At 43.2% G+C, this 27,832-nt stretch overlaps 1 protein-coding gene across 3 annotated transcripts in view; it reads left to right on the forward strand.

Moving 5' to 3' along the window:
• SYBU (syntabulin) overlaps positions 1-27,832 on the forward strand; it is a 69,116-nt gene extending 41,284 nt beyond the window's left edge. For 2 of the 3 annotated variants that reach the window (XM_014788122.2, XM_014788124.2), the window contains exons 4-7: positions 16,181-16,283; positions 22,757-22,960; positions 24,401-24,550; positions 25,993-27,832. In XM_014788122.2, coding sequence (XP_014643608.2) covers positions 16,181-16,283; positions 22,757-22,960; positions 24,401-24,550; positions 25,993-27,097 — 1,562 coding nt within the window. In that variant the 3' untranslated portion in view covers positions 27,098-27,832. The remainder of the gene's footprint in view (positions 1-16,180; positions 16,284-22,756; positions 22,961-24,400; positions 24,551-25,992) is intronic. The other variant, XM_087447537.1, reaches the window with a different exon arrangement.

Here is a 27,832-nt window from a genome sequence, read left to right on the forward strand (position 1 = left end):
CCTCATATCCTAGTTGTTTGTCTCTGTAGCTCATCTCCTCCTGAAAGGAGCCTTGAGCACAGAACTGTACTTCTCCGTGTTTCCCCTCCAGTGCCTGAGTGTGTGTAAGGCTCAACACATATTTGAAATGGACTAAATGGCGTGTTATCATCTTGCTTTCCAGTTCTTAGATCTTTGTAAATTCTGATCACAAGCTACCAAGCAAAGTAGGCAAAGAAGAAAGCTGACCCTGGAGTCAGACAACCAGCCTTGCTGTTTACTAGCTCTGTGAGTTGGGGCAAGGCTCATCACCACTCAGAACCTCAGTTTCCTTCTCTATACCCTGTATGTCTTTGGGAGGAAGGATGAAAGGAAATAGCAGATGTAGAGTTCTTGACAGAGTAGGCTTTCAGTACACAGTGGCTAGTAACATTAGTATCTGACTCTGTTATTCGTTGTATTAGTTATCCCTTCAACGTTTGTGTAATCGGTAGTCTGCCGTCAACCCCATGCCTTCCATGTTTTCATTCATGTTGTTAATAAAGCATGTTAAATAGGATAAGGGCAAGAACAGAACCAGGTGACACGTTACTAGAGATTTCCCTTGAGGTTGACAGGCAATCCATTAGTCAACATCCTTTGGGTACTGAATTGTGCTGTCGTCCAGCGCACATGTCAGCCTTGTTCATAAGACTATCCTAAATGTTTTGACTAAATGCCTCTTGCATTCCAGATACGTGATTGATGTGGCAGCCCGCAGTCATAACTCTGTCAGAAAAGGAAGTGAGAATTGTTTTTTATATCTGGTTCTTAGTGAACTCTTGCTGCTCAGACTTGCCTTATTGAGGGACCTTTTCTACAATTTTACTGGAGATCAACATCAAACTTAGCAGATCTTCAGAATGTGTCTTTTTCTCTGCTTTGATAACCTGTACACTTTTTGTCCATCTCTAGCCTGCTACCTGTCTTCTGTTGTGATTTCTCAAGACTTAGTGGTGCTGTTTCCACAATCACATCTGTAAGTTCTTTTGGTATCTTTCCTTCCTCATTCAGCAAATATTCTTCGGAGTCTCCTCTGTGCCAGGCACTGTGCTTGGCTTTGGGGATACAGTGATGAACAAGACAGAGGTCTTCACTAGCGGCATGGTTTTTGTGTGCTAAGTTTTGGGCTGAAAACTGGAGTTTTAAGAGATATGGGCATATAGGGTGGAGGTAGGAGTGGAGGTAATATTTATCCTAATTGTAAATAACACTGGTCGGTCAACCCAACCTAAAGGGAGAGAAAGAGGAAGGTGACTCGGTAGAGAGCCTTTCCAGGAGCCGTTGCTGAAGACCAAGAGTGGAGGAACCTTTAATGCTGTGAAATTTTTCAAGGCAACAGCACCTACTGTGTGCTAAAGGCTACATTAGACCCTAGGATACAGTGATGAACAAGCCCTCAAGGAGCTGACAGTGTGCTGGAAAATGGCAATGCAATGTGATAAATGCTTGTGAAATTGTGGGTGGGATGGGAGCATAAAGGAGAGGCACCCAACCCCTTCCTGGAGGAATAAAAGGTCAAAGCTAAAGAGACCTGAAGAACCGGTAGTAGTTAGCCAGGCCCAGAGGGACAGGAAAATCACCCAGGCGCAGGAACAGCTCGTGTGAATACAGGAGTGGATGGTTGCCCTGGCTGGGGGTGTGGGAGTGGCCGGTTAGAGATTGTGAAGGGCTTGTAAATCATGCCAGGGAGTGTGAACCTTATCTTAAGGACACGGGATGCCATTAAAGGGTTTCAACAGAGGAATCACCTAATGAGATTTATGCTCTGCAGCAGCGTGGAAGATGGAGTGCTCAGCGCCACGCCGAGCAGCTGGGACACAGTGAGTGGCTGCTTCAGCAATTCTGGGCGAGAAATGATGCTGGCCTGGCGTGGAGCATTCAGGATGGGAAGAAGCAGACAGATCACAGCGTTACTAAACAGACAGATTTGAGCAGGTGGCTGTAATTTATAGTTAAATATTGAAAACAAGAACGATTTATTGTAGTGGTTCTCAAACTTTAGTGTGCATGAAAGATCACCTGGGCAATTTGTAAAAATGTGGGAATGACTTGAAGAAATCTCTGTCAGCAGATCTGGGGTTTCAGTGGAGAAGCTGTATTTTCAGCAAATAGTCCAGGTGACACTGATGCAAGTGGTCCTCAGACTATACCATGAGAAACCCCTTTCTGTTAGATGTTTTAAATGGCAATACTTCTTTTAAGTGTACTCACAATATGTTAACTTTTCATTTAAGAGTGAAGATTCAGTCCTATTATCTCTGTTGAAAATAGGTGAATGGCTCAGCCCGAAGGGTTAATGTGCTAAAAAAAGAGCAGTCTCCTTGCTAGCCTGGTCTGTGTTCACTAATTGTTCGCTCTCAGTAAGGGATGCAGAGCAGAGCAGAGTGATGATAATCTTGTTAAGACCCGTGCTGCAGACTGTCTGTAAATGAATTTTCGAAGATTTCAGTACGCCCTCTGCAAGAGCAAGCAAGCAAACATTTATGGGGAAAACAAAATTTCTCCCAACTCTTGAAGTTTCATGCGGGTGTGCGTTCTCAGTGTTGAAGGCATATTTTGATGGCGTTTATTATTGTGATATTTCTCAAGCTGATATGCCTGGCTTCCAATCCTAGCTTCACCATTCATGAGCTGCGTGACCTCAAACAAGTTACTTGTTCCTTCCTTCTCGCATCTGGAAAATGGAAATAAAATTGTACCTGTCTCATAGGCTTGATGTGAGGATTAAATGAGAATAGATGTAAAGTGCTTTGAACAGCATGTGAAGAAGTCATTTCTGATCATTACTGAGAGAAGCCAGGTAATGGGTAATAAACCTATCACTCATGTTAGAGTTTAGTCATGTAATAAACACTTCACCTTGTTATTTGTCACAGTACTGAAACACATTTATGATGCCCATATGCAAGGATGCTTAGAGAAACTTAGTGTTTAGCAACGCATACCAAACATATGAGTAAGTAGGCCAGTAATACTAATGATGAGTATTTGCTGCACACTTGCAATAGTCCCCATTGTGTCATTTAATTCTTACAGGATCCCTTGTGATAGGCCTCTTTTGATCCCTTTTTGGAGCGAGGAAAGTGAGGTGTAGAGAAGGGTAAGCGATTGTCTGAGGTCACACTGCCATTAAATGAAAGATCAGATATTTGAACTCGGAACCCAGTGATGCTGGAGCCTGCTCTTAACCACAGCTGTTAAATATGTATTGTCAGTTCCATGAAGCATGGTTAGTAACACTCTGATTTATGCCAAGTAAATGAAGAAATTGACTCATTTCGAATGTGAAATGTGTAAAAATGATTGCCAGAATGGGTACCATGGTGTGCAGCTATATGTTAAATCACAGTCAAGCCTGCTGCTCTGTTTCTCAGAGGCAGCCACTCGGGAAGCTGCTCTATGAGGGATCCCAGTCAAAGAGTGTCTTGGAGCAGTTGTTCTCAAACTTCAATGTTCAGATACCTGAAGAGCTTGTTACAACCAGATTACTGGGCCCCACTCCTGCCTCTGAGTTGCTGACTCAGGAGGTCCGAGGTGGGGTCTGAGAATCTGCATTTCTAACAAGTCCCTAGGTGATGCTGTTGCTGCTGGCTTGGGACCACACTTTGAGAACCATGGTCTTAGAGGAGTGAGAAGAATGGTTGGTGAATTTAGGAGCAGAGGATGGTTTAAAATCTACCCTAAAATTACCTGACCTGCTCTGCAAACCTAGTTATTTAACTTCACAAAGACACTTTGAAGCGACAGAATATCAGCTCTAACATAGATGCTTAGATGAAAATCAAAAGACAGAAATCTTTACTTTGCCTTTAACATTTCTAAAGCAGGACAATTGCTTGCTAATATAGAGACTTTTACACAGTTGCTTCCCCTTCTCCAAAACAATGGGGCCTGGTTTAAAACCAGGTATTTCCCTGACATCTGACTCAGACTCATCGTTTGACCTTGGAACTAGGTGCTGAACCAAGTTCTGGGCACCAGCACATACTCTCAAGGAAGCCAGCCACCTCCCTTCCTCCCCAACCTGGGACAAGGGTTTTCTCCTTCATCAAGCTTATATGCATAATCCAGTAGCTCTGGGTCAGCCTCTCAAGTTCATGGGCTGATCTTATTGCCAAGGCTAAGGGGCAAGGTCATGGAGTGACCCAAGCAAAACCCAGAGGACATCAGGTAATTCTTATCTTTTAAGACTACTCAGAATGACCTAGGATGAATGGTCACCTTAAGCATGTTGGATCCTAAAATTGGGCTGGGATAAAGCAGAGATTCTAGTTGCTTTTAACTCTTGATTCTCCATAACAATGAGAGGGAAATGATCCACAGAGCATTTCTTTTTGCCTACAGAATACATTATATACAAGTGGATTTACTCTTTTGGCATTTTTTTCTTAGGGAGACTTGTGCCTCTGGAAATGCAAATAGATGTTTATCAGAATGGAAAATCTAGCTAGGTAAGCAACTGGAATAAACCCAACTCATTTTCTTATCAGGAGAGTGAAGAAATAAATTATAGTATAAGTCATACAATGGAATATTACATAGCAGTCAAATAAATGCACTACAACTATATGGAGAATTGTAGCAATATAATTTTGAGTGAAAATTGTCCTCCCACATTATATATATCATGATAACCTGTTTATTAAAAAGTGAAAAACAGGCAAAACAGAATACAAAAGAAAATCTACTTTTTAGGAATACATAGAGATGTGAGAATTCTTTGTAAAAATGAAAGAAAGGAGGTGGTGAAGGGGATAGAAGGAGGAGGTAGATGTAAGTTAGCATCAATGTTCTAGTTTTTGTGATGGGTAGTGGTTTATCTATTATAATATTAAATGAAAAGAAATAAACAAAAACATAAATACATAAACAAACCAGTCAGTAAAGAAATAAAGATAGTCTTGCATGGACCAGTAATGAGAGTGTGTCAAGAACTAAGGAATTTGATTCCAATTTTGTGCATCTGAGATGTACATTTAAAGAGGGGGGATGAGAAAATAGCTTTCTGGGTTGCAGAGAAAATATTGAAATGTCACTCTCTAGGTGCGTGCTTGGTTTTCACACAGCACTATAAGACCTGAAGTCTTTGCCACTTTCTCCCATCTCTCATCTCAGTTGGTCCAGCTTATAAATGGAGTTCACTAGGGAGAGTATTGTAGACCATTGAAGATTGTCGGTAGTCACTTCAGACACCATTATGGCTGTGTATCACTGGGGTAGGAAAAACATGTGCTTCCTTTTCTTTGATATCCAGTTTTCTGAGAAAGGTAACACATTTATATGTTTTCTCAGAGAAGCAAAGGTAGAAATTTTAGAAAATAAAGACCCTTGTGTCCAGTATGAGAAGCTTAGAACTTTGCCAGTCACAAACTTTGGGGCCTATGGCTTAGAAGGATTTTAAACTAGCCTGCCTCTAAATTGCCTTTATTGCCTCCTTCTCTGCTGTTGCTTCTCCTTCTTCCAGTACAACTCTCTCCATACGCTGTTGTCTTCACCCCAGACGCCTGTCTTCACGGCTCTTCATGCTACAGTCTGGAATAGTCGTGAATAGTTTCAAAAACTAGCTAGTTCAGTGAGCCTCCTCCATGGAATCTTAATCCTTCCAGCAGGAGATAGTATTTCCCTTTGTTGACCTCTTTTAGCACCTAATTTATGTCCCTTCTAAGACGTTTGCCTTTTTCTGAGGGCAGGATCAGCCTGTCTCAACTGTACATTTTTTGAGGTGTGCAAAGAGCTGTGGGACATACAAATATGAACCAATGAAGTCTCACACTTGTGGAGATGTTGTCTCCCACGGTGCATTATTTGTGACCCACAGACCCTATGGGAAGGTTCAGTAGTTAGCTCTCTATTGTTTAATATGCTTTAGGCTTTCCCATGATATTGGAGAGTTCAGTCAATACAGCCCAGGTCTGAGGATTTACTTGTTGATTTATAATCTAAAGGGAGGAGGAGGAATCTTGACCATCCTCTGTCAGAACCATCTTCTCTTTGTTTATTTTCATGCTTGTTTTCAATCCTTGCTTGCCATTCACACCCATGAGACAGCCTTACCTCCCTCCTCATCCCTGCTCCAAGTCCTTCTCTCTGATTTTGGCCTCATGTGTGTTGGGACCCACATGTGGTTCAGAGAGGTTGATCATGAGAAGAAAAATAAAAATAATAGCAATATTTTAAAGTGCTTACTGAGTGCCAGGCACCACTTTTTACATGCTTTACATATATTAACTTGCATAATCCTTACAACAACTCTATGAGATAGATAATATTATCATTCTCCTTTCATAGAAGAAAGTGAGTCACAGAGAGTCTAAGTGCCTTTCCCAAGGTCACACAGCTAGTAACTAAGGCTACCAAACCATATTATCGTGTAAAAAGCAAAGAAAAACAACTTCATGGAGATTGAAAATGCAGGAGAGAAAGAGAGAGGAGATAGATCATTCATGAACCAAGGTGAAAGGCCGTCAGAATATTACAGGTGGAGCATGGCCGAGCGCTGACAAGGTCCGGTGAGGTACCTCTGCTGGCAGACAGGTTAAATGGAGTGAAGGGGAAGGTCAGTGCTGTGGAGAAAGTCAAGGGCGTGAGCCAGGTGTGAGACGCGACTGCAGTGTCGACTGTGGCTCCCGGTGCTGCTGCCGAGGGTGGAAAGGCACCTGTGAGTGGAGAGCAGACACTGTACGGTTGCCCTGGAGGCTGTGACAAGGCGGTGATGAGGATGAAGGGAGGCAGTTAAGGCTGTTAGGTCTTAAGAGTCAATTAAAAACACTGTGCTGAAGGACAGAAATGAGGTTAAACACACACACACACACACACACACACACACACACACGCGCTGTTTTAGAGTCTCATGTCTCTGCAGTGAGATGTAAATGATGTCGTCTTTTTCCTAGAAAGACAGACAGCACCACCTCACCGAGGAGAGTGGAAGACAAAGTGACTTCAAAAAAGACCCGTCCTTTCCTTCACCCTTATATTCATGACTTAAAATCACAGATGTCAGTCCTGGCCGTGCCTTGGCATTTTGGTGTTGGTGGCATGTCGGTCCCCATTTCTCTCTCCCACCCCTTCATCTCCTCCTTCCTCCTCTGTTAACTCCACCGTAGTGACACCCCTCCTCCAAACCCACCACCACCACCTCGAGGGCTGCTTTTCTCTGATTTAGGTTTTCCTGCCAGACACGGAGGGCAGGCACCTCATTTTGGTGAACACTGCATAAACACTTCTCCTGAAATAGAAGCAGCAGGCTCTCCAGCTAGCTTCTTTAAAGAGGTAGAAATCCAGTTCAGTTCAGTTAAATTTGACAAGAAATCAAAGGTAAGGAACAGGTTAGAGTCTGGAAAAATCTCCAGGGAGGATTTGTACTCGTTATTACCAGGCCCCCAAGATAATAAGGATGAAGTTCATGGCCACTATGGATGCGACCCTTCCCAGATCTGTTCAGTGGAAGGCAGCCTCGAGCCCACCTGCCGTAGAGTTCTTGACTGATGCTAATTCAATGTGGGAGACAATACATGCTTGTGTGGTTCCTTTGGTACCATTCAGTTTGTCACCCATGGACACATTGACCACACCAAAGGCATCAGGTTAGGGCTGATGGGATAACCCAAATGGAGAGTATGCTGGATTGCTGAATGGTGTTGACACCCCCCAACTCCAAACTGGTCAGCCCCTCCTCTTTAAAACAGGATCATGAGGACTTCAAACCATGGATCAACTGCTAAGTATCCTATTAGCTTTACATGTGCACATAAGTTTGTCTGGCACTGGCCTGATTTTGAACAGCCTGTGCCTTCTCCATGTCCCCATCTCCCCTTCCAATCCTCTGAGAATGCATTTAGCCCAGAAAGTGCTTCTGGAGAGTTGTGAGGGGACAGGTCACTCTGTACGTTCAACTCTTCTCTCCTGTCTACTTTGCCCTTGAACTAACTCCTCTTGGTGGTGGTCTGTGCACCTTAACTTCTGCTCACTCACCTTCCACTTCCCATTGAAGAAAGCAATTTGACCAGACCTGGAAAGAGATTCCGTATGCGCTTTATCTTTGGAGCTCCTCCTCACCATGTGGTCCATGACCACCTGCTGCACAATCATCCACGGTAATTACTTAAAATGCAGATTCCTGGGTTCCCCCAGACCTTCATAACTGAAATTTCTGTGAGTGTTGCCCAGAAATCTGCACCATTATTCAACTTCCCAGGTGATCCTTATGCACAGTAAGGTTTAGGAATCATTGCATTATTAATAATTATAGGATAACATTTATGAGCATGTCAAGCACTTTCCAAGCATTTCACTTTTCATTCATTTTAACTTCACAACAGCAAGGTGGGAATCATCCCACCTAGAACAGGGCCTGACACATGACACATGGCAGACGCTCAATAAATTTCTGTTAAACAATAAATTAACCTTAAAAAATATATATATACATATATATGTGTATATACATATATCCATAAATAAGGAAACTAAGGCTTAGAGAGGTTAAAAACGTTTGGCTGAGAACACATAGCTAGTGAAAGGTGGAGCCAGGCTTTATAGCGCCTTCTGTAGGTAGAGCTTGTTGGTGCGTGAATTTGCAGCTGGCACCCCCTTCTGGTAATGCTGGGTAGTGCATGGCAGTGGTGCTGGAGGACACCAGAGGCATCTCGTTGGCCTTGGGTTGAATCAGTTGATGGCTTCTCTAGCATTCTTCTTTTGGCCATCGATGGTAAATTACCTGTATTTACTTGTTACTAATGAGAGCAGGCCAAGGGAGGTTGGATGGTCATTCACAAAGCCAAATAGCACCCATTCTCCTTCCCTGTATTAAGGTTGGCCAATGCATAGTTTTAATTTTTGCTGGGGGTGAAGCAGAGAGAGACTAGATGTATCCTGGGTTCCTGTGAGAAATTAATAAGGTTTTTGTCCTGGTCAGAATTTTCTCTTCCTCCTGCTTTCTATTTTTATTTTCCCAAAGCCCCAGTAGATAGTTGTATGTCATAGTTGCACATCCTTCTAGTTGCTGTATGTGGGACGCGGCCCCAGCATGGCCGGAGAAGCAGTGTGTCGGTGCGCGCCCGGGATCCAAACCCGGGCCGACAGCAGTGGAGCATGCACACTCAACCACTAAGCCACGGGGCCGGCCCCCTCCTGCTTTATAGAAGTTTCTTTACACCCTCTTTGTTTATCATTTTTTTCATCCACTTTCTTGGTAGCAGGTGGATTGCCTGTATTTTTGCCAAAATAGGTAGGTCAGCCAGCCCAAGATAAAGGAGTGAACGAGGTGGAATTGTCCTTGACCCTCTCTGTCCTGTTGGGCCTCCTCTCCCACACTTCCTCCCTCCCTTTCTCAGACCTTCAGAGCTACCTGGCTCAGGGGACTGGCCTCTGCTAAGAAGACAGCTGTTGTAAACCTATGTGCATTTTCCCTGTGGCTTTCTGAAGGCAGGGTTCTAACCTAGAAGCAACACTAGAGATTTTTGGAAGAGGCCATGGGGAGTTTGTTTTAGGACCTTGAATGTTTAGACATACTCTGTTGTGTACACACACAAACACACACACACACACACACACACACACGGTAAAAAATAGAAACATGCTCTCCACTGAAGAATGATTGAGGGAAAACCACCCTTTGTAAAGAGTGATTTAAAAATGTATGATTTAAGTGGGATAAGTCGTTTCCTATTGTGAGGCTTTTTAAGGGAAAGATGTTTGAAAAGCCCTCTTCTGGGCTTCAAGCTACTGTACCAGTAGTGCTAGCCAGAAATAATAGCTAACATATATTGAGTAGTTGCTCTGTGCCAGGCACTGTTCTAATTTCTCTGCATGTTTCACCTAATTCCCACAATCTCTTAGCGATACTTACTATTAATATCCTCATCCCCGTTTTACAGATGAGGAAACTAAGGCAGAGAGAGGGTAAATAACTTGCCCAAGGCTCCACAGAGTTAGTAGAAGAGCCATGATTCAAAGTCAAGTGGCTTGACTCCAAAGCCCTCTTCATACTACGTTATATGGTATGATTACTTTTATTGTAAAATGATTTTTCCTTTAAAAACATTCAGATTTTTTAAAGAAAAAACCAATTGTCCATACTTGCACTGTACTCCTATTTGTATTTTTTTATAGTAGTAATAAGCACATGGTTAGAAAAGCCAAATGGCTCAGAAAGATAGAAAATGAAAATGAGTCTCTTTATATCCCCATTGTCCCATTCCCAAGGGAAACCACTATTAACCAATCTCTTTTTATCCCTCAGGAAAAATGTTCTATGCATATAGCAGTTTGTGTATTATTTAAAGATTTATTTACATGCAAGCAGATATGCCACACCCACTATTCTGCATCTTGTTTTTCTTATCTAATAACAGGTCTTCTGGATCTTTTCACTTCAGCACACACAGGTTCATGTCCTCCTTTTCACGATTGCAGGGTATTCTCCTACGTTGCTATACCACCCGACTTAACCAGTTTTTATTAATGGACAATTAGGTTGTCTTTTTGGATGTTAATATGCAGAATAAAGTCCTAGCAGTATGGTTTCCTTTTTTATACATGTTGTATCAACTCACAATCTCACTAACTCTTATCAGAGTGTTTTTCCCTGAGATCTTGACAGAACCAGTATTATCAAACTTTGATTTTTTGAATTTTTTGCCAGTCTGATAGATGAAAAAAATCTCCTTGTTTTCATTTACATTTTTAATGTTATGATGTGAGAGTGTGGCTTTTCATGTATATTGGTCATTTGTTTTTCTTTATTTGTCTGCTGTCTGCCTGTTCATGTGTTTTGCCCATTTTTCTGTTAGGTTTTCTTTTTTAAAATTGGTATGAGATTTTGGTAAATTAAGGAGATTAGCCCTTTGTCTATCATGTTGTAAATATTTTCTTTCAGTTTATTATTTGTCTTTGACTTTGCTGTTTTCCCATAAGCAGTTTTATTTTTATGTAGTTATATTTATCAATACAAAATTGTTCACGTCTAAATACTTTAAATTTGAACTTCCCTTTTGTTTTTAAATGTTTATATGTATATGCTTTTAAGTTTATGGCAGCTCCATCTGCCAAACATCATTCATAATGAAGATGAATCCTTTCTCAAATTATGATATAAATGGGAATGATATTTACAGTTTTTCAGAAAGACTTCTGAAATGCAAGAAAACCTGTATATATATTTATATAATATATACTGATTGATCTTTTGATCAAATATTCCCTTGCAGAGATGATCACCTGTAGGGGCTTCAGGGAATAGTTTGCAAAACTGAAACAAAAATCCTTTTTAGGCTGCGAAGCATTTCTTGGATTCGTTGGCTGGGCCCCCCAAAGCTTTGCAGCTAAGAGTTCTACTGAATCTACTTTAGAGTAGCTTCTTTTAATAGTGTCTTCTGTAATTACGTGTGTCCACTGCTCCAGCTGCTCCTAAATAGCTCTGCTTGGCTTCAGTGAAAATGGCTCCTCTCGTCTCCCTTGACACCTTTAAATAAAAGATCCATGTATCTGTGTGTGGGGAGAGGGGATGGGAGGATGGAGGGCTGGGGGACTGTTTTTTGTGTTTTTTCTTTTTTAATTTGCTGCCTCTATTTGAGGTGGGGATATAGATGGTCAAACTGAATTAATTTGATAGCTTTGTGGTGACAAAGGATAAAGGAAGGTTTGGGGTTGCTTCAGTTGGTGGTTAGAATGGCTTAATACAGCTTAGTAGACAGCAGGATTGCTCTGTTCTCAGAGTCCCGCAGTGTTCTGATGTGTTGAGGACTCTGCAATCTCCTGAAAGCAGGCAAAAATAATAACATCCTAAGAGACCAGAGCACAAGCAGTGTTTTAAAAAAATGTCTTGGGCTAGCAGTTTTTGCACCTACTCCTTTTGTTTCTGTTTTTCCTTCCTTCACTAATTTCCAGCCTTACCACCACATGCACAGAATGCTTATTATTATCCTAACGTTATTAACAAAAGTTAACACCTCTCAAGAGAATCCAGCAATCCTACCAAGTGAAAAACCACCAGAGCTCCTGGAGGCCAGTGAGCATGGCTTCTTGATGGTTGGGAAATGTCTTCCCCTGCAGGATGCATAGTCACCAAGACATTGGTGCCACAAGATATCTTAAAGGTCATCAAGTTCATCCTCCCTGTTCAGTCCTGGAATCCCGGAAGCAGCTGATCGAAGACAATATTGATAAGGAACGAAGACAGTATTGATGAGGATGACTTGGATATGCATATTTTTAAATTCCCTTCAGCTTTTCAAGCACAGTTCTTCAATGGCCAAATATCGTTTCCCATGCTTTGTCAAAGTATTTCCTGTGGTGTCAGAGATTTACCAATCAGGTGTCTGCACATAAGCAGATGGGGGCAAACACCTTGACCACAAAACTGCTTTAGGCTAATGCCATCCAAAAAATCCCTATGGAATATGTATTAAAAGTCTTTAAATTGAGCATATCCTTTGACTTAAAATTTCTACTTTTAGGAATTTAGTCTAAAGAAATAAGCAGACAAGTATATAAATTTGTACACCCAAGGATATCTGTTGAACGTTAGGCCTACATTTAAGAACATGGGGTCGGGCCGGCCCTATGGCTTGGTGGTTAAGTGCGCGCGCTGCAATGCTGGTGGCCCGGGTTCGGATCCCGGGTGCGCATCGAGGCACCACTTCTCCATCCATCCTGAGGCCGAGTCCCACATACAGCAACTAGAAGGATCTGCAGCTATGACATACAACTATCTACTGGGGCTTTGGAGGGAAAAAATAAAATAAATAAAATCTTTAAAAAAAAAAAAAAAAAAAGAACATGGGGTCAAATAGCCTGGGTTCCAATCTTGGCTCCCCTTATTAGTTTTGTCACCTCGTGTGTCACTCAGCTTCTCTGCCTTACCTGTAAAAGGGACTGATAATTGTCCCTAGCTCGTAGGGTCTGTGCTATCATGAGAAATAAATGAGTTAATATGTAAAAGATGCTTAGGATGGTTTCTGGCACATAGTGTTTGTTACTAATAATAGAAAAATTAGACATAGCCTACATATTTATTGATTTAATAAAACAAAATTCACATATTAAAAGAAAAACAATTAGGTTACATGATAATGTATTAAGTATGAATGCTGAATAGTTGTATACCCAAAGGTTAACTGCAGTTATTTTTTTGGTGATGGAATTACAGACTACATTTTTTCCTCCAGATCATTGCTATTTTCTACAAAGGAAATGTATAGTATAGTAAAAGTTGTCCTTTTAACCCCTGCAGAATAATAATAACAGCTAACGTTTATTGAGAGCTTACAACAGACCTGGTGTTTTTCTAAGATAGATAGATGTATATTCATTGCTTACAATAACCCTATGAGGCAGGTGCTATGATTATTATCTCCATTTCAGAGATTAAGAAACTGAGACACAAAGAGGTGAAGTAACGTGCCTAAAGGCCTCCATCTAATAGGCCTTAGAGATGGGATTTGAACCCCGGGCTGTCTGGCTCATATTTTAGGTTAGGGACTCTCTTTGTATGATTTTAGTAACCCCAAAGGCCATTGAACTACAGCACCCACAACAACCTAGTTGCATGCACTGTGTAAAGGAAACAAATTGAGTGCCTCTCCTTCCTTGTATCTTTGTTGCCAGCTAATAGATAAATGGGGAGTTGTCAGGTCTCCAGCCTTCCTCTTAGTTATCTTGCTTAGTAAATGGAGAGAGTGTATCAGATGATGTAGTAAAATTGACTTTTCTGTGTAGCCCTTACAAAGAGTGCATTGAATTTACATTGCATTAAACAAACTGGAAATAGTTTATATTTTTTAAAATCAGAAACTGAAATAGTTGGGAAGTAGCCTATACACTTTTCACTAGCATATTACTCAGAGTCCTGAACGCAGCTGCTGGGTACCCGGAATGAGTCTTCTCAGCTCTCTCAGATGTGCTGGAGATAAGTTAGAAAAGCAGAGGAACCAGTGACCTTGGCCCTGCACATACGTAAGAGTCAATATATTGAGTTCCAGTAGCGGTCATGTAGAACAAAGTTGTCCCTTCAGTTCAGAGTACATAATTACCACAGATCAAAGGCATCATGAGGTAACAATGGATATTCAGCACTTGTCTGTTTCGGTTCTATGATTTCCGTCTTTATGCAGGCAGGTGAGTTATAATTGATGAGTTTTTGTACGTCTTTTAAGGAATGGCAATTGGGTGTTTCAGAGTAATAATTTTACATTAGAAAATGATGTCTCAAACCTGGTGGCTGCAACCACAAAATCTATTTTTTAGAATCGTCTGCCTTTATCATTTAATCACCAACCTGGTAATTTACTAGCAGACAAGGCTGGTTGAATTAGGTTGTGAGGACTAGCAATCATTAATCCTTGAGATTGTAAAATGCTACAGTTTAGCCAGCGCATTACTCAGAGGCAACTAATTAAGTTCAGGGAGCTTGTAGGAGTTCATTACGTCATTAGACAAAGTCTCTGAAATCCAGAATGAATAGCTGGTCTCAGTCCTGATCAGTTGCCACTCTAATCTTCCCAGAATTCTGCTGGGAGCTGGGATTCACTGCTGTCATCTGTGCTAAGGGGTCATTCTTGATCTCTTTCCCAGAAGAGGCTGAACTTCCTGAGAGATCCTAGAAGGCGGAGAAGGGATTTTTCTCTCTCTGCCGTTGGCTACCTACCCCTCTAGCCAAACTAATATGACCCATGAGTGAGAAGATCTGTTCACCAGTGGGCAGGTCTGGCCGCATCTTGTACCTGTGGCTCATCTTGACTGAGAGGGAGATGGTAGTGTATAGTTTATTCAGGAACCTCTTCTGGAACCCACTGCCTTCCTGAGGACGCCATGTGGTATCGTAGAAGTAGCCTGGGGATTTGGTTCTGGATGGGATTCATTGCCCACAGGCTTTGGGCAAATCGGCTTTGGTTTCCTCAATAGTAGAATAGTGAGATTAATATCTGCCTTACAAAGTTGTCAAGATTAACAAAAGAATAGAAAGCATCTCCTGCAGGGCCTGGAATCCAGTAGGCACTCAATAAATAGTTATGATGATGATGATAATTATCGTTCACTGCTTGTTAGAAACTCAAGAAATTTAGATCATTCTTATTTTCCTCAACTCAGAAATGTGAGCTGACTCGGGGTTCTAGACCAGAAGAGTCACAAATTGTGTTGTAGTAGTTGAGAGACAAGGTCAAATAAAATCGTATACATAGATTTATTTTCCAAAAGCATATAGAATTTCATCTTTTTAAAAAAAAGATCCTCTTTTTCTTCTTCCCATTGTTCTTTCTTGCCTCTTCCACTCTCTTTCACTTCCCCAGGCAACCCATGAAATATTTCCATTATTACTCTTTCAGAACTATGGGTTTTTTGTTAAAAATAAATTTGTATTAATTACTGTACCACGCGGCATGTTTCTAATTACATACTGAACTCTAGCCTGTACTCAAAATGTACTGTGATCTCTGTAAACTAATGGGTAATCCTTCCACCCCCCCAAAACTAAAATTCCAAATTTCAGTATAATTCACAGGTTCCATCACTGTCACCGCAAACTTGTTTCATTCTGTTTGGAAGTGTTCACTTCCTGCTTTTTGTTAAGGTTCTGTTCTTTATAGAATAACTGTAGCTGCAGTCCGAGAGAGTCAGTAATCAGATAGTGCCAGTTCGAGCATTTATCTGGAGCCCAGGCTTTCTTCCTGATGCTTCTGGCTGGTTGATTATCTCCAGACGCTAACGTGCCCAATTCAAGTATGGCTAGCGGACTACAAAAGCCCAAAGATAAACTGTCTTGGAAAAACTACTTTTGGACTGACAAGTATGCTTTTCATGCTGCTTAAACTTGGGGCCAGCACGCCGATGTTGAGGGCGCGCCTGACACGGGGAGAGGCGTGCATTTCTCCCCTCGCCTGGGTCCCTGGTTGATAGTCTGCTGGAAAACCAGCACCTTTAGGAAACCAGCCTTGCTGTGCTCCTAAGCTGTGTTTATGAAGTGATGTGCTTGTGTTCGCGCCTCCTCTGTCTGCCTGGAGGAAAACACTGAGAGCCTGGAAGCGCTGGAATCTCGCCACTTGCTGAGTTACGGCGTGTGTGCAAACGCAGGCGCCAGGGACCTCGCAAGGCAGGGGCTGGCCAGCGTGTTCTCAGGTTTCCTGTCCCTCACGCTTCTCTCTCCCCTGTTGTTTTTCAGGTAGTGACGCCGATTTTAGCTCCTCGAGCAGCACGGGCAGCATTTCCGCTCCTGAGGTCCATATGTCTGCTGCGGGAAGCAAGCGCTCCTCTTTTTCACGCAAGTAGGCACTGTCTCCTGCTCTGGAATTGTTGAGATGCTTTACGCAGGTGACTCACCTGTGCTTTATGTTTCTCCAGAACCCCCTGGATGACTGTCCGTTCGTATTTTATTGTTAGTGAGTGGATTTTGTTTCTTGTTTACAGTGATTTGAAATTGGTGCTTTTCCCTGCTGTGGTCACGTGGCTTGGCCTGTTTGTCCAGCCATGGCTGTGTCCATCCAGTCCCTGGCCCTGTGTCCACTCCTCCGTCTCGTTCCCTCACTCGCGTATGCACTCACCTGGATATGGAGCTAGTAGTCTCCCACTCCCCCCGCTGCCTCCCTTTCACGCGTCTGTCATCTCTGAGCCCTGGAGACTCTGACTGCACCCTTTCTCTCCTCTACCTGAGCTTCCTCTTTTTTGTCCTTGTGAAAGAAGCGTAGTGACCCTGTGCCCCACCCCCACCCCAGTGCTCGCTTAAGGAAGGAGTGAAGAAAGTATAAAGTTATAGGCATGGGTGGCCGCCACGGAAAGTGGCAGTAGAGCAGAATAGCTAAGTATGTGGGCTCTGGAGCCAGGCTGCCTTGGTTTGGATGCCAGCTCCACCCCCCACAGGCTGTGTGGTCCAGAGCAAGTTGGTTAATAGTAACTTCTCTATGCCTCAGTTTCCTCATCTGTAAAATAGGGCTATAGTCATACCCACCTCGTAGGGTTTATTGTTAGGATTAAATTAGTTAATACAGGTAAAGTGTGGGGTCAGTGCTGGGAGATAGCAAGCACCAACAAATGTTCGCCATTGATGCTGTTTGGATTGGGGGAGAGCAGGACTGTGGGGAAATGGAGCCACTGTTCACGTTTGGTGGGACTGGTTGTATGCCACAGGATTCTCTGCTACCATCAGTGACTTTATTTATTCATTCAACAAGTATTTATTGAGCATCTACTATGAGGCAGGTTCTGGAGATATGGCCATAAACAAAACTCTGGGAAAGTTATATTCATTCTCACAGGGAAAGAAAGACAATAATATATAAATAATGTAATTATTTTAAAAACACGCAGGGAAAGGATGTAGAGAGTAATGGAATGTGTGGTGTATTTTAGATGGGTTGGTTCTGGGAAGCCTCTGTGATGAGGTGAGCTCTGAGCCAGCCTGAACAGAGCAATGGAGTGGGCCACACAGATGCCTGGGGACGATTTGTCTCTAGACTCTGGCAAGTCACTGGACTGTCCTGGGCCACAGTGTCCACATCTGTAAAAAGGGGGTTGGACTACATGATTTTTAAGGTCCTTGCCTAAAGAAAGCCTGTTCAGTTTCTTAAAAATGAAAACTGGCATTTCTGAAACTTACACTTCCAGGACTCAGCAAGCAGCTATTTCCCATTTCTCTTGGATGAGCAGGAGGTTTGGCTGATGTTTAGAAGGGGACCTGAGACAGACCCCCAATGCAGTTTTATTGTTATAAACAAAGCTGAAGCCAGACAAACCTGTAACAAAAGCATGAAGTCCACAGTGAAAGAGCAAAATTGTTTTATCCCCAAACACCATCTATTTTGGAAATAAAGTGCCTCTGGGATCAGAGGACGTGACTATAAACATTCTCTACAAGACTCTGACTAGACACAGTCCTATATGTATATATAAATATGTATAATTATACATGACTATAAATCAGATGTGGCTTGCTCTGAGAATAAACCATTTATCTAACCCATTCAAGAAATTAGCACATACCCATGGGACCAGGTATCCAAGAACAGAGAGGTAAAAGAAAAAAGAAATGGCCTGAAGAGCAAGCCAATTTTATGAAGCATTTCAAAGGAATTTGTGTTTGTGTTTAAATTCCAAGGTAATGTCAAGAATACTGAGTGACTTAGGGAAAATATCCTAGTCTAGAATCCATGATTTCTCTAAGTGATTGAAAATTGATATGTTAAACGTAAAGTAGCTCAATATAATTCTGTGCAAATCAGATATATGCTTAATAGATGGAAAACTGAAATTGGCCGTGTTTTACCCGTTTCCCTCAGTCTTTTTTATCTGACCCAGGCACAGAGTACCATCAGTAGATTGCGGTGTTGGAATATCTTGGGCATTTCACGTAATCTGTGTGTTCTACAGGACCATGCATTGAGGACGACTCTAGATGGGCCAGGTATCCACGGCTAACTGTAATAATTTGTGATCCTTTTCGTTGGCTCGTTCCTCCTGTAATAAAGGAGTTTTCTCAGTGGAGAATTAGCTCCTGGGAGGAAGGCTAGCGGGAACATTTGGTGAAGGGGTGGGAGAAATGAGGGACAGTGGAGTTGGTGAGAATATTTTTGACAGGTGATTTTAAAAATAAAACTTTAAAGATTTACCAATGATCTCTTCTTATAGAAAGGCCAACTCTGCTGATATTTCTGAGGAATTCTCTTTCTTAAATTAAAACCCTAATCTGATCAGAGGCAGATAGAAGTGAGAAGAAAAAATATGCTTGGGATTTGGAGTCAGACAGACTTGGGCTTGAGGTAGCCTCCATCATTTACTAGGTGCAAGACCTGGCGCCCCGAGCCTCAGTTTCCTGTTCTGGAAAATGGGGTAATAATGGCATCTACTTCACTGAGTTAAATGAGCTGATATATATGAGTGCTTAACACAGTGCCCAGAACTTAGTAAAAGGGTCAGTAAATGGTTGTTTTAGTCAGTAGTGGTGAAAGTAGTACTATCGGGCATGCTGCTGCTGCTGCTGCTGGTGGTGGTGGTGATGAATGTGGTAATCATCATCATATTAGTTGGCTCAGGCTGCCATAACAAAGTACCACAGACTTACCACTGGGTGGCTTAAACAACAGAAATTTGCTTTCTCACACTTCTAGAGGCTATTAGTCCGAGATCAAGGTGTCGGCAGGATTGGCTTCTCTGAGGTCTCTCTCCTCTCCTTGTAGGTGGCTGTCTTGTCCCTGTTTTTCCGTTTAGACTTTTCCCTGTGCTTGTCTGTGTCCAGATTTCTCTTCTTGAAAGACAGTAGTCAAATTGGATTAGGGCCTACCCTAATGTCTCATTTTAACTTAAATACCTTTTTTAAAGCCCTGTTTCCAAATAGAGTCACATTCTTCAGTACTGAGGGTTAGAGCTTCAACGTATGAATTTAGGGAGACACGGTTCAGCCCATAACAATAATCATGGTGATGATGATGGTGATGATGATGATGGTGACAGTAATGTGACCTGAAGTAAAGGGCAGTGGCTGGGGAATAGGAATTCACGTGGGCCCTTGTGAGATTCCCTTCTTCACGTCTCTCTTTCTCTCGCTTTCCATTTACTGTCTTCAGGTGTGCGGAAGGGGGCGGGGTCAGCAGAATTCTGTCTCCTCTGAGCACTGCATTCTTGTCCACCAGATCTAGGGATTTGGGGTGGGCTGAGGAGGGGAGCTTCGGGTTTGCCTGTTCACGGCCATGACCAACATGGAATTCTGGCTTCTCCTTTGAAAATGGTTTATCCATGATGATTTTGTATCCATATATGTTAGCATTTAAACTAAACTAAATATAAGGAACAGAACTGATACTTTTAAGCATGTAGTTTATTTTTTTTAAAGTTAGCTATTACAAGTAGTCTAATAACTCATTTCCTGAAATATATTTGAAGACTTGATTGTACTTTAGTAATGTTTAATAGCTTGAAAAGTGTTTATTTTGTATAGCAGATGAGTCCTTACAAAATCCTCATCTAACTTAATCTGTATCTTAGTGCATGTACCACACTGAAGAAGTCGGTGGTGAATTCTTCGGGTAATAACCACATACATAACCGGTACCTAACATACCTGTTTACAAGCCTAAAACAGTATATTCCGTTTATGTTAAGTAGGAGACGTTTTTGGAGAGATAAAAGACCTGGATTTAAATCCCACTTTAGCTGTCTGTTCTGGGACCAGTTTTTTCCCCTGAGCCTCAGTTACTTCACTTCACTGAGTACTTTACTGAGTACTTTATGTACTTCACATAATGTGAAAGGGAGGTAATAATTCTACCAGCTGTATAGCATGATGGTCATAATTAAGTGAAACAAGGGTCATAAGGCATCTGGAACAGAGGCAGGGTCACAGATGGTCCTCAGTGAAGGTTAACTCTAACCAGGTCAGAGTTAGGATAGCTCTTTACTTTCTCTCCTAACTTGTAATGGTTAATCCTCCATATTTCTCATAGTCACATTAAGAAATAGTCAGGCCGGTTGGTGCCAGACTTAGAAGTGAAGCATGGAGAAGTGAATCCAAGCCAGAGTACATGTTCTTTTCAGTTCTCGTGGAGTCCTCCCCACCACTGGGCTGCGGAAGCTGGTTTGTCACAAAGCCATCAGCCCATCTGTTCCGTATAAAGTGTCCCCTTCTCATGAAAAGGAAGCAGAATCTATTTGGATGATTTCAAAAGAAAAGAACTTTTTAACTTTAGAATTTGATGATGTTTCATTTATGTGTGATTTACTGGGTTGACAGCTAGCTGTAATTGTATTTGATTTTAAATAAGTAATTATGATTTTGGAGCCAAGTCTACCCACACGCATGCTCACATTTACATTTACACATGTTTCTCGTCGAGATGTGTTGGTTGGATACAGCTATAATTAAAATTGCAGGGGCTAGCCTGGTGGCGCAAGTGGTTAAGTGCGTGCGCTCTGCTGCAGCGGCCCGGGGTTCGCCGGTTCAGATCCCAGGCACACACTGACGCACGGCTTGGCAAGCCATGCTGTGGGGGCGTCCCATGTAAAGTGGAGGAAGATGGGCACGGTTGGTAGCCCAGGGCCAGTCTTCCTCAGCACAAAAAAAAAAAAATAGGAGGATTGGCAGATGTTAGAACAGGGCTGATCTTCCTCACAAAAAAATAAAATAAAATTGTAAAGAGAGGATTGTCAAAAAGCAGTACTGCTGTATGAAAGGTATCTTGCTCCCTTTTGTTTTCTTGTAATGTCGTCAAGAAATACTCCTGACATAGGACTGTTATCCTATTTAAGTAATTTCAACATTCTCAAGATGCTTCCTTACACTAGTGGGTGTCAAATCTCTGGAACTAGATTAACAGGGAAGTCCAAACAAGTTTATCCTGTAATTATACTCTGCAGTTGAATTGCCCTTAACAGCTTATCAAATGCACTCACCTGCATTCTTGGGTTTGATTTTCTCATCAACCCTGTGAGGAAGGAGGCAGGAAAGGTTATTATATATCCTCACATATTAAATGGTTTACTTGCCTAAGTTCAAGTCAGTGGCAGTGCCGGGACCCAAACCCAGTTTGTTCATTTCGCACTCATTTAGGGAACACCTGGCATGTGCCAGGAAGTCGTGGGGATGTAAAAGAACAGGCTGTGTTCCTGCCCTCAGAATGCCGTAGTCTAGCAGGAAAGACGTATACAGCTGTGATGCGGTGTGAAAAGTCCCAGGATGGAAGTTTGCACAGAGTATTAGGGAGAACCAAGGAGCAGCACCTACATCGGCCTAGGGAAGGAAGAATCCAAAGAAGGCTTATTGGAGTTGGTTCCCATCAGTCTCGAAGTAGGAAGTGTCCTGCATCTTAGGGTAGCGAGCAGAAGGAGAACATTCTAGGCAGAGAAAATGATAAATTCAAAAGTATAAAGATGATGGAGAACATGGATCGTCAGGAAACTGTAAGTCGTTTGGAATGCTGGCATTCGGAGGGAAGTGGGAGGGGTGGCAGAGGACGGGTTGGACCAGGTAGTGGGATTGGACTTGTGGGCCATGTGAAGGAGTCTGGCCTTTATTCTGGAGGCAGTGGGGAGTCATTGAATGGCTTTGAGGAGGGCGGTGATATTCAAATTCCATTTTAGAAAGGCCACTCCAGCCACAGGGTCAGCCTCCTTGCTGGAGGGGACAAAATAAGAGGCTGGGAAATGAAGAGGGGGCTGTTAGAACATTTCAGCAGTTAAGGGATAAAGGTTGTGCTGAGTCATTGGGGATAGAAAGAAAAGAAAAAAAAGAGGTGGTTAAAATTATAGATTGATACATTATGTGCACTATGTTTATCTGTCCTATTTTCTCCTCATTCTTCATGGGCCACCCCCTTCTCCCCCATCCTCCAAATGAAACACCCTAATTTTCTTATCCCAACATAAACCAAACCCAAGTATTTTTAAACTGAAACAGGTGTACTGGAACAAAAACCACATCTTCAAAATGAACCTAAACCAGATCAATATTTTACATGGGTTGTGTTCTTAGCAGGCAGTTGGGTTTAATCCAAAACAAGCCTTATGGTCAGAAACAGTCTGAAAGAACAGCAGAGGGAGAGGTTGCCTGTGCTGATGACACGAGGAGAGAAAATATCGGGCAGGCGGGAAGAAGGCTGCTCAAAAGGACAGTTTGCACTAATAATTATTTTGCCCCTTTCAACTCTGTAAATTGGATTTCCTTAGTAGTAAGTAGCTTTATAAAGGAATAAAGCATTAGCATTTGGATGCCGGTAGCCCTAAGATTTTAACATTTTCCTTGCTTTTCTCCCAGTCGAGGTCCCCATGGGCGGAGTAATGGAGCTTCCTCATACAAGTCTGGCAACAGTCCACCGTCCCCCCGGGAAAAGGACCTTCTGTCCATGCTGTGCAGAAATCAGCTGAGTCCCGTGAACGTCCATCCCAGTTATGCACCTTCTTCCCCAAGTAGCAGCAACTCGGGCTCCTACAAGGGAAGTGACTGCAGCCCAATCATGAGGTGAGTGCTGGTCATCTCCCAATTCGTGGTTTAGTTTGTCCTACTTTGTAAGCCTTTCTTTAAAAAACAAAAACAAGTTACGCACCTCTTGATCCCCTGCCTTATTCTGCAATAAGACATTTCTCTTTCCTTTCCCACACTAAGCTAATTCTTCAAGGGCTGTAGAGGGAATGTGAGCCACAATTTCTATTAAGGTGCAGCAAGCCACGTAGTGAGTGGATAGGGAGGAAAATGGCACAGCGGCAGTCGGAGGGTCCTCCGCCTTTCCCTCCGAACAGGGAAGAAGCGTTCATGTGTTCATTCATTCATTCAGACACCAGATGTTTATTGGCGCATTGTGCCAGGGACTAGGGAAAGCACTGGGAATAGAGCGTGAAAGCAGACATGGTCCCTGTGCTTCCCGCCCAGAGAAGAAACACGTTAGTCATCTAATGACAAAAACATGTTAAGATTATGCTGCAAGTACCTGTTGCTATATGTGTCTGTAAAAGGTCGGGAGAGGCTCCAGCTCAGTCTGGAGGGATCAGAGGAGGCCTCCCTGACGAAGTGAAATTGAAATGAGATCTGAAGGAATTAAGTAGTCCCAGTGGGGTTAAGGGGGGTAGAAAGAAGAAATACACATCCAAACGGGCCACGACAGGGGGTCTGGAGGGTTGGAAACTGGACATAGGCCGTCCTGGATGGAGTGCAGGCTCAAGGGGAGCAGGGCGAGCATAGTGGCTTGGATTGGTCCAGAGTTGGGGAAGGAGCTACCAGCCCTCCTCCTTCAGTCTTCTTCCTTCTGGGCGTCCTGTTCTCCTTAGTCAGCTCTCTTACAGCGGGGATGCCCAGCTCCTGGCCGGGCCAGAGAGGGGCCAGGATTCCAGCTGGGAAAGTTTTGTAGAACACTGGGCGCCTCTCTCACAAAACATGCTCTGGTGAGGGTGGAGTAGCCCTTTTCTCTTCAGAAGAAGGCAATTTTCCACCAGATCAGCACACTCACGCCAAGGATTGATTTCAGAACAGTTTGGCTTCAGCTAATAACAATCAGGATCTTGAGGCAGTAGCGCCTTGTGTGGAAAGTTAGGTCATCTCACTCCCACCCTTCCCTCCCGCCTGCCCCCACTCATTGTTGTTTAATATAACAGCATGTGGCTCTGGACTGACAGGCAGCCCGTGGACAATTAGGCATTATTTTGTGTGAGATCACTCCTAAGCCGTAGAAAATCCTCCCTCCCCACTGTCCCCACCCCCTCCACAAACACCCCGCCCCGCCAGTCTTCCAAGTAATGAACAGTCCTGAGATGAGCAGCTATATTACAGTCCCCCTTCCGAAGTGAGGTCACATTATTGAGGTTTAAGACCCCAACACACAGCTGCCCTTCCTTCTCAAGCTGTTAGCTCTGCCTTAGCTTTTCTTTTTATAGAGAGAGTAACAATTCATTACTTGGATTGTTTCAGGCGGTCTGGAAGGTACATGTCCTGTGGTGAAAACCATGGTGTCAAACCCCCAAATCCAGAGCAGTATTTGACTCCTCTGCAGCAGAAAGAGGTGACCGTGAGACACCTGAAGACCAAGCTGAAGGAGTCTGAGCGCCGACTTCATGAAAGGTGGAGCGCCTTCCCTGCACGCTGTGGTTTAGGACGGTTTCTTTCTCCATAAGTGAAATATGAACCCACATTATAGAAAAATAGAAAAGAAGAAACATGATTTCACTTAATTTTTGTCAGATTCCTTAAATCAGCCTCTGAAAAGAGCCATTTCCTAATCCCACGTGATTTGGCTGTTTCAGGAGTTCAGGGGACCCTCTAAGGTTCCAGGGAGACCCTCTGCTTTTTCTGAGTGTGTACAGCTTTGACATGAAGAGTTGAGTGTGTGTGTCACTATTTTTAAATCTCAAGAACACTTGCAGGAACAATCCTGTACTTCCAGCAGAATGGGTCACACACACTGGGCCTCGATTAAGCCCTGTTTATCTCTGGGAGAGAGTGGATGGCCGTGTGCATTGTGATTCCCGCGGGCTATTTCTGTGCTGAAGGAAGAGGTTTGTTATTCTTGGCCAAGTGTTAAGGTAAAAAAACAAAACAAAACAAAACAGCCCATGCTCAAGAGATCTTATCTCAGAGAGAAAAGACCTTTGACGTCTTGCGGCCAGCCAGATTTTCTGCTTGATGGTTTTCCCCTGGAACATTTTGAGATAGACAAGCAGAGCTCTGACTAGGGTGGCTGTGAGGGTGAGTCAGACCCTACTTTCTGGAAGTCTGATTTGAGGAGTCTATGGGAGGGTTTGAGCAGTCATGGGAGGGAGGTTTGGGGAGGCAGGGAAACTGGAGAATATTCAAGCCTAAGTAAAGAAGCCATACTAACAACATCTCTTCACATATATCAGGATCCTACGTGAACTTCATATCCACTGAGAATATGAGATTCTCTTCAGTGTGTGATGGATCCAATATCATCATCTCTGAGAGGAGATAGAATGATCAACTTTTCACAAAGTCCTTGAAACATGTAGCATTGTTATGATTAAAAAGTGTTTTTAATTATCATTGGAATATGACCAGAACAATTTTGCCAGGGTAAAATTTATCAGTCTACCTTCTGTCTTTGATAGGTATTTAAAAGTGAGATGGACTTTCCTTCCACAAACTGTAGACATACAAAAGGGTAGGCTATGGAGATAAAAGCAGGCTAAAAGACTCTAATGTGTTCTGATAATGAAATTTCAAATATTAAGTATTGAGTAGAGGATAACGCTTGTAAAGTACTTAGTGCAATGTCCGACACATAGTGAGCACTCAAAAAAACAGCACTCAAAAAAACAGCATAGCGTTTTTTGTTCTGATTCTAGTTACTATCATTAGTTTAGCTATTTTACAATCAAGGGGGGGGAAGTTCGTGGCTAATACCTGCCCAGGAAGAGAATTTCAAAGCTGATTTAACGTCTCTGTTTCAAGTGGAAAAGCGTGGCCTCCTGGCCGTGTGTCAGAATTGCTTGCTGCCTGGTTCAGAGTCAACGTTTTTCTTAACCGCGCTTGTCTTCTCACTCCAGGGAAACGGAAATTGTGGAGCTGAAGTCCCAGCTGGCCCGCATGAGAGAAGACTGGATTGAGGAAGAGTGCCACCGGGTGGAGGCCCAGCTGGCCCTCAAGGAAGCCAGGAAAGAGATTAAACAGCTCAAACAGGTCATCGAAACTATGAGGACCAACTTGGCTGATAAAGATAAAGGCATTCAGAAATATTTTGTGGACATAAACATTCAAAACAGGAAGTTGGAGTCTCTACTTCAGAGCATGGAGATGGCACACAGTGGCTCTCTGAGGGATGAATTGTGTTTAGACTTTCCGTGTGATTCCCCCGAAAAAAGCTTAACCCTAAACACCCCTTTTGGTAAGATGGCAGATGGGCTGTCTCTGGAAGAGCAGAGCGTAGAGGAAGGGGCCGACAGCGAGCTGCTCGTGGGAGATGGCTTGGCCGACGGCACAGGTTTGTTTGATGAGATGGTGACAGCCACCACCACAGGGGCTGGTGACCTGGAGCTCCTTCATTCCACCCCTGGGGCAAAGGTCCTTGAGATGCTCCCCATGGCGGTGGGTCAGGAGGAGGGCAGTGTGGCGGTGGAGCAAGCCGTGCAGACCGACGTGGTACCCTACAGCCCTGCAGTCTCGGAGCTCATTCAGTATGTGCTCAAGCTCCGGGAGCCCTGTCCCTTGAGCTCAGCATCCCCTGATGAGTCTGTGGCTGACTCGACAGAAAGCTTCCCGGAACCCATCTCTGCATTAGTGGTTGATTTAACTCCAAGGAATCCGAACTCAGCCATCCTTTTGTCTCCCGTGGAGACCCCACACACCACGGTGGATACAGAAGCTCAAGAAAACCGCCTCATGAGAGAGCTGGATTTCGCAGTCTCCGCGGAAGAAAGGTTGGATGGCATCATCCGGCTGTCCCGGGGGAGCGTCGGGAGGCAGTACTGGAGCAGCAGCTTCCTGGTGGATCTCCTGGCTGTGGCCGCCCCTGTGGTCCCCACCGTTCTGTGGGCGTTCAGTACTCAGAGAGGGGGGACAGATCCCGTCTACAACATCGGAGCCTTGCTCCGGGGCTGCTGTGTGGTCGCCCTGCATTCGCTCCGCCGCACCGCCTTCCACATCAAAACCTAAATAGAAGTAGTTGTTTCCATGTGCCAATCTGTCCCGTGTGGCGTTGTGCCAGGTGGAGAAACAGCAGGTCAACCTATGGCGGTCTCTATTCTGTCGTTTTGCTCCTCGGTATTTGATTTGCACTATATTTAGTTGAAGCCTGTTCACTGTTTAAAACCGGAGGTATCTTCAAAGGCATGGAGACCTGGTTCAAGTAAATGTCCCAGCAGTGTGGTATAGAAAGCATGCTCGTGACCCTGCCGTGTCGTCTGAGGTACCCGTTCTTATCCTAGTGGTTCAGGAAGAGAAAATGCAAGGTTTGCACTTTCCAGACAGCTTCTGTAAGGCTGGCATGTTATCTCCTTGCTTTGCTTTGTGCCGTTTTAAAATGTGTAATTGTTCCAGCATTCCAATGGTCTTGTGCATCGCAGGGGACTGTAACCAAAAATAAAAACGTATTTGTGTCATTGGTTTGAAGAAGTCTTGACTAGCTCTTTAATGTCTTACTTGGGATTGATAAGGTTTGAGTGTTTGCAATTTTTTACTAAATGTAGCTCCCAAGTCTTAAAATGGCTTGTTTGTTCTTAAACCTGTTAATTGATGAAACTGTATGTAAGTTTACAATGTATTAACTTATTTTTTGCTTATTCTATATAGTGTTTCATTGGAAATTGTTTGTAACCACACACTTCAGCATGATGAAAATAAAGATTAGTGTCTCCATTTAAATAAATGTTTTATCCTCCAATGAAATAA

The sequence above is a fragment of the Ceratotherium simum genome, chromosome 23 (assembly GCF_057802395.1).
Source record: "Ceratotherium simum simum isolate JZ-2026a chromosome 23, ASM5780239v1, whole genome shotgun sequence".
Classification (NCBI taxonomy): Eukaryota; Metazoa; Chordata; class Mammalia; order Perissodactyla; family Rhinocerotidae; genus Ceratotherium; species Ceratotherium simum.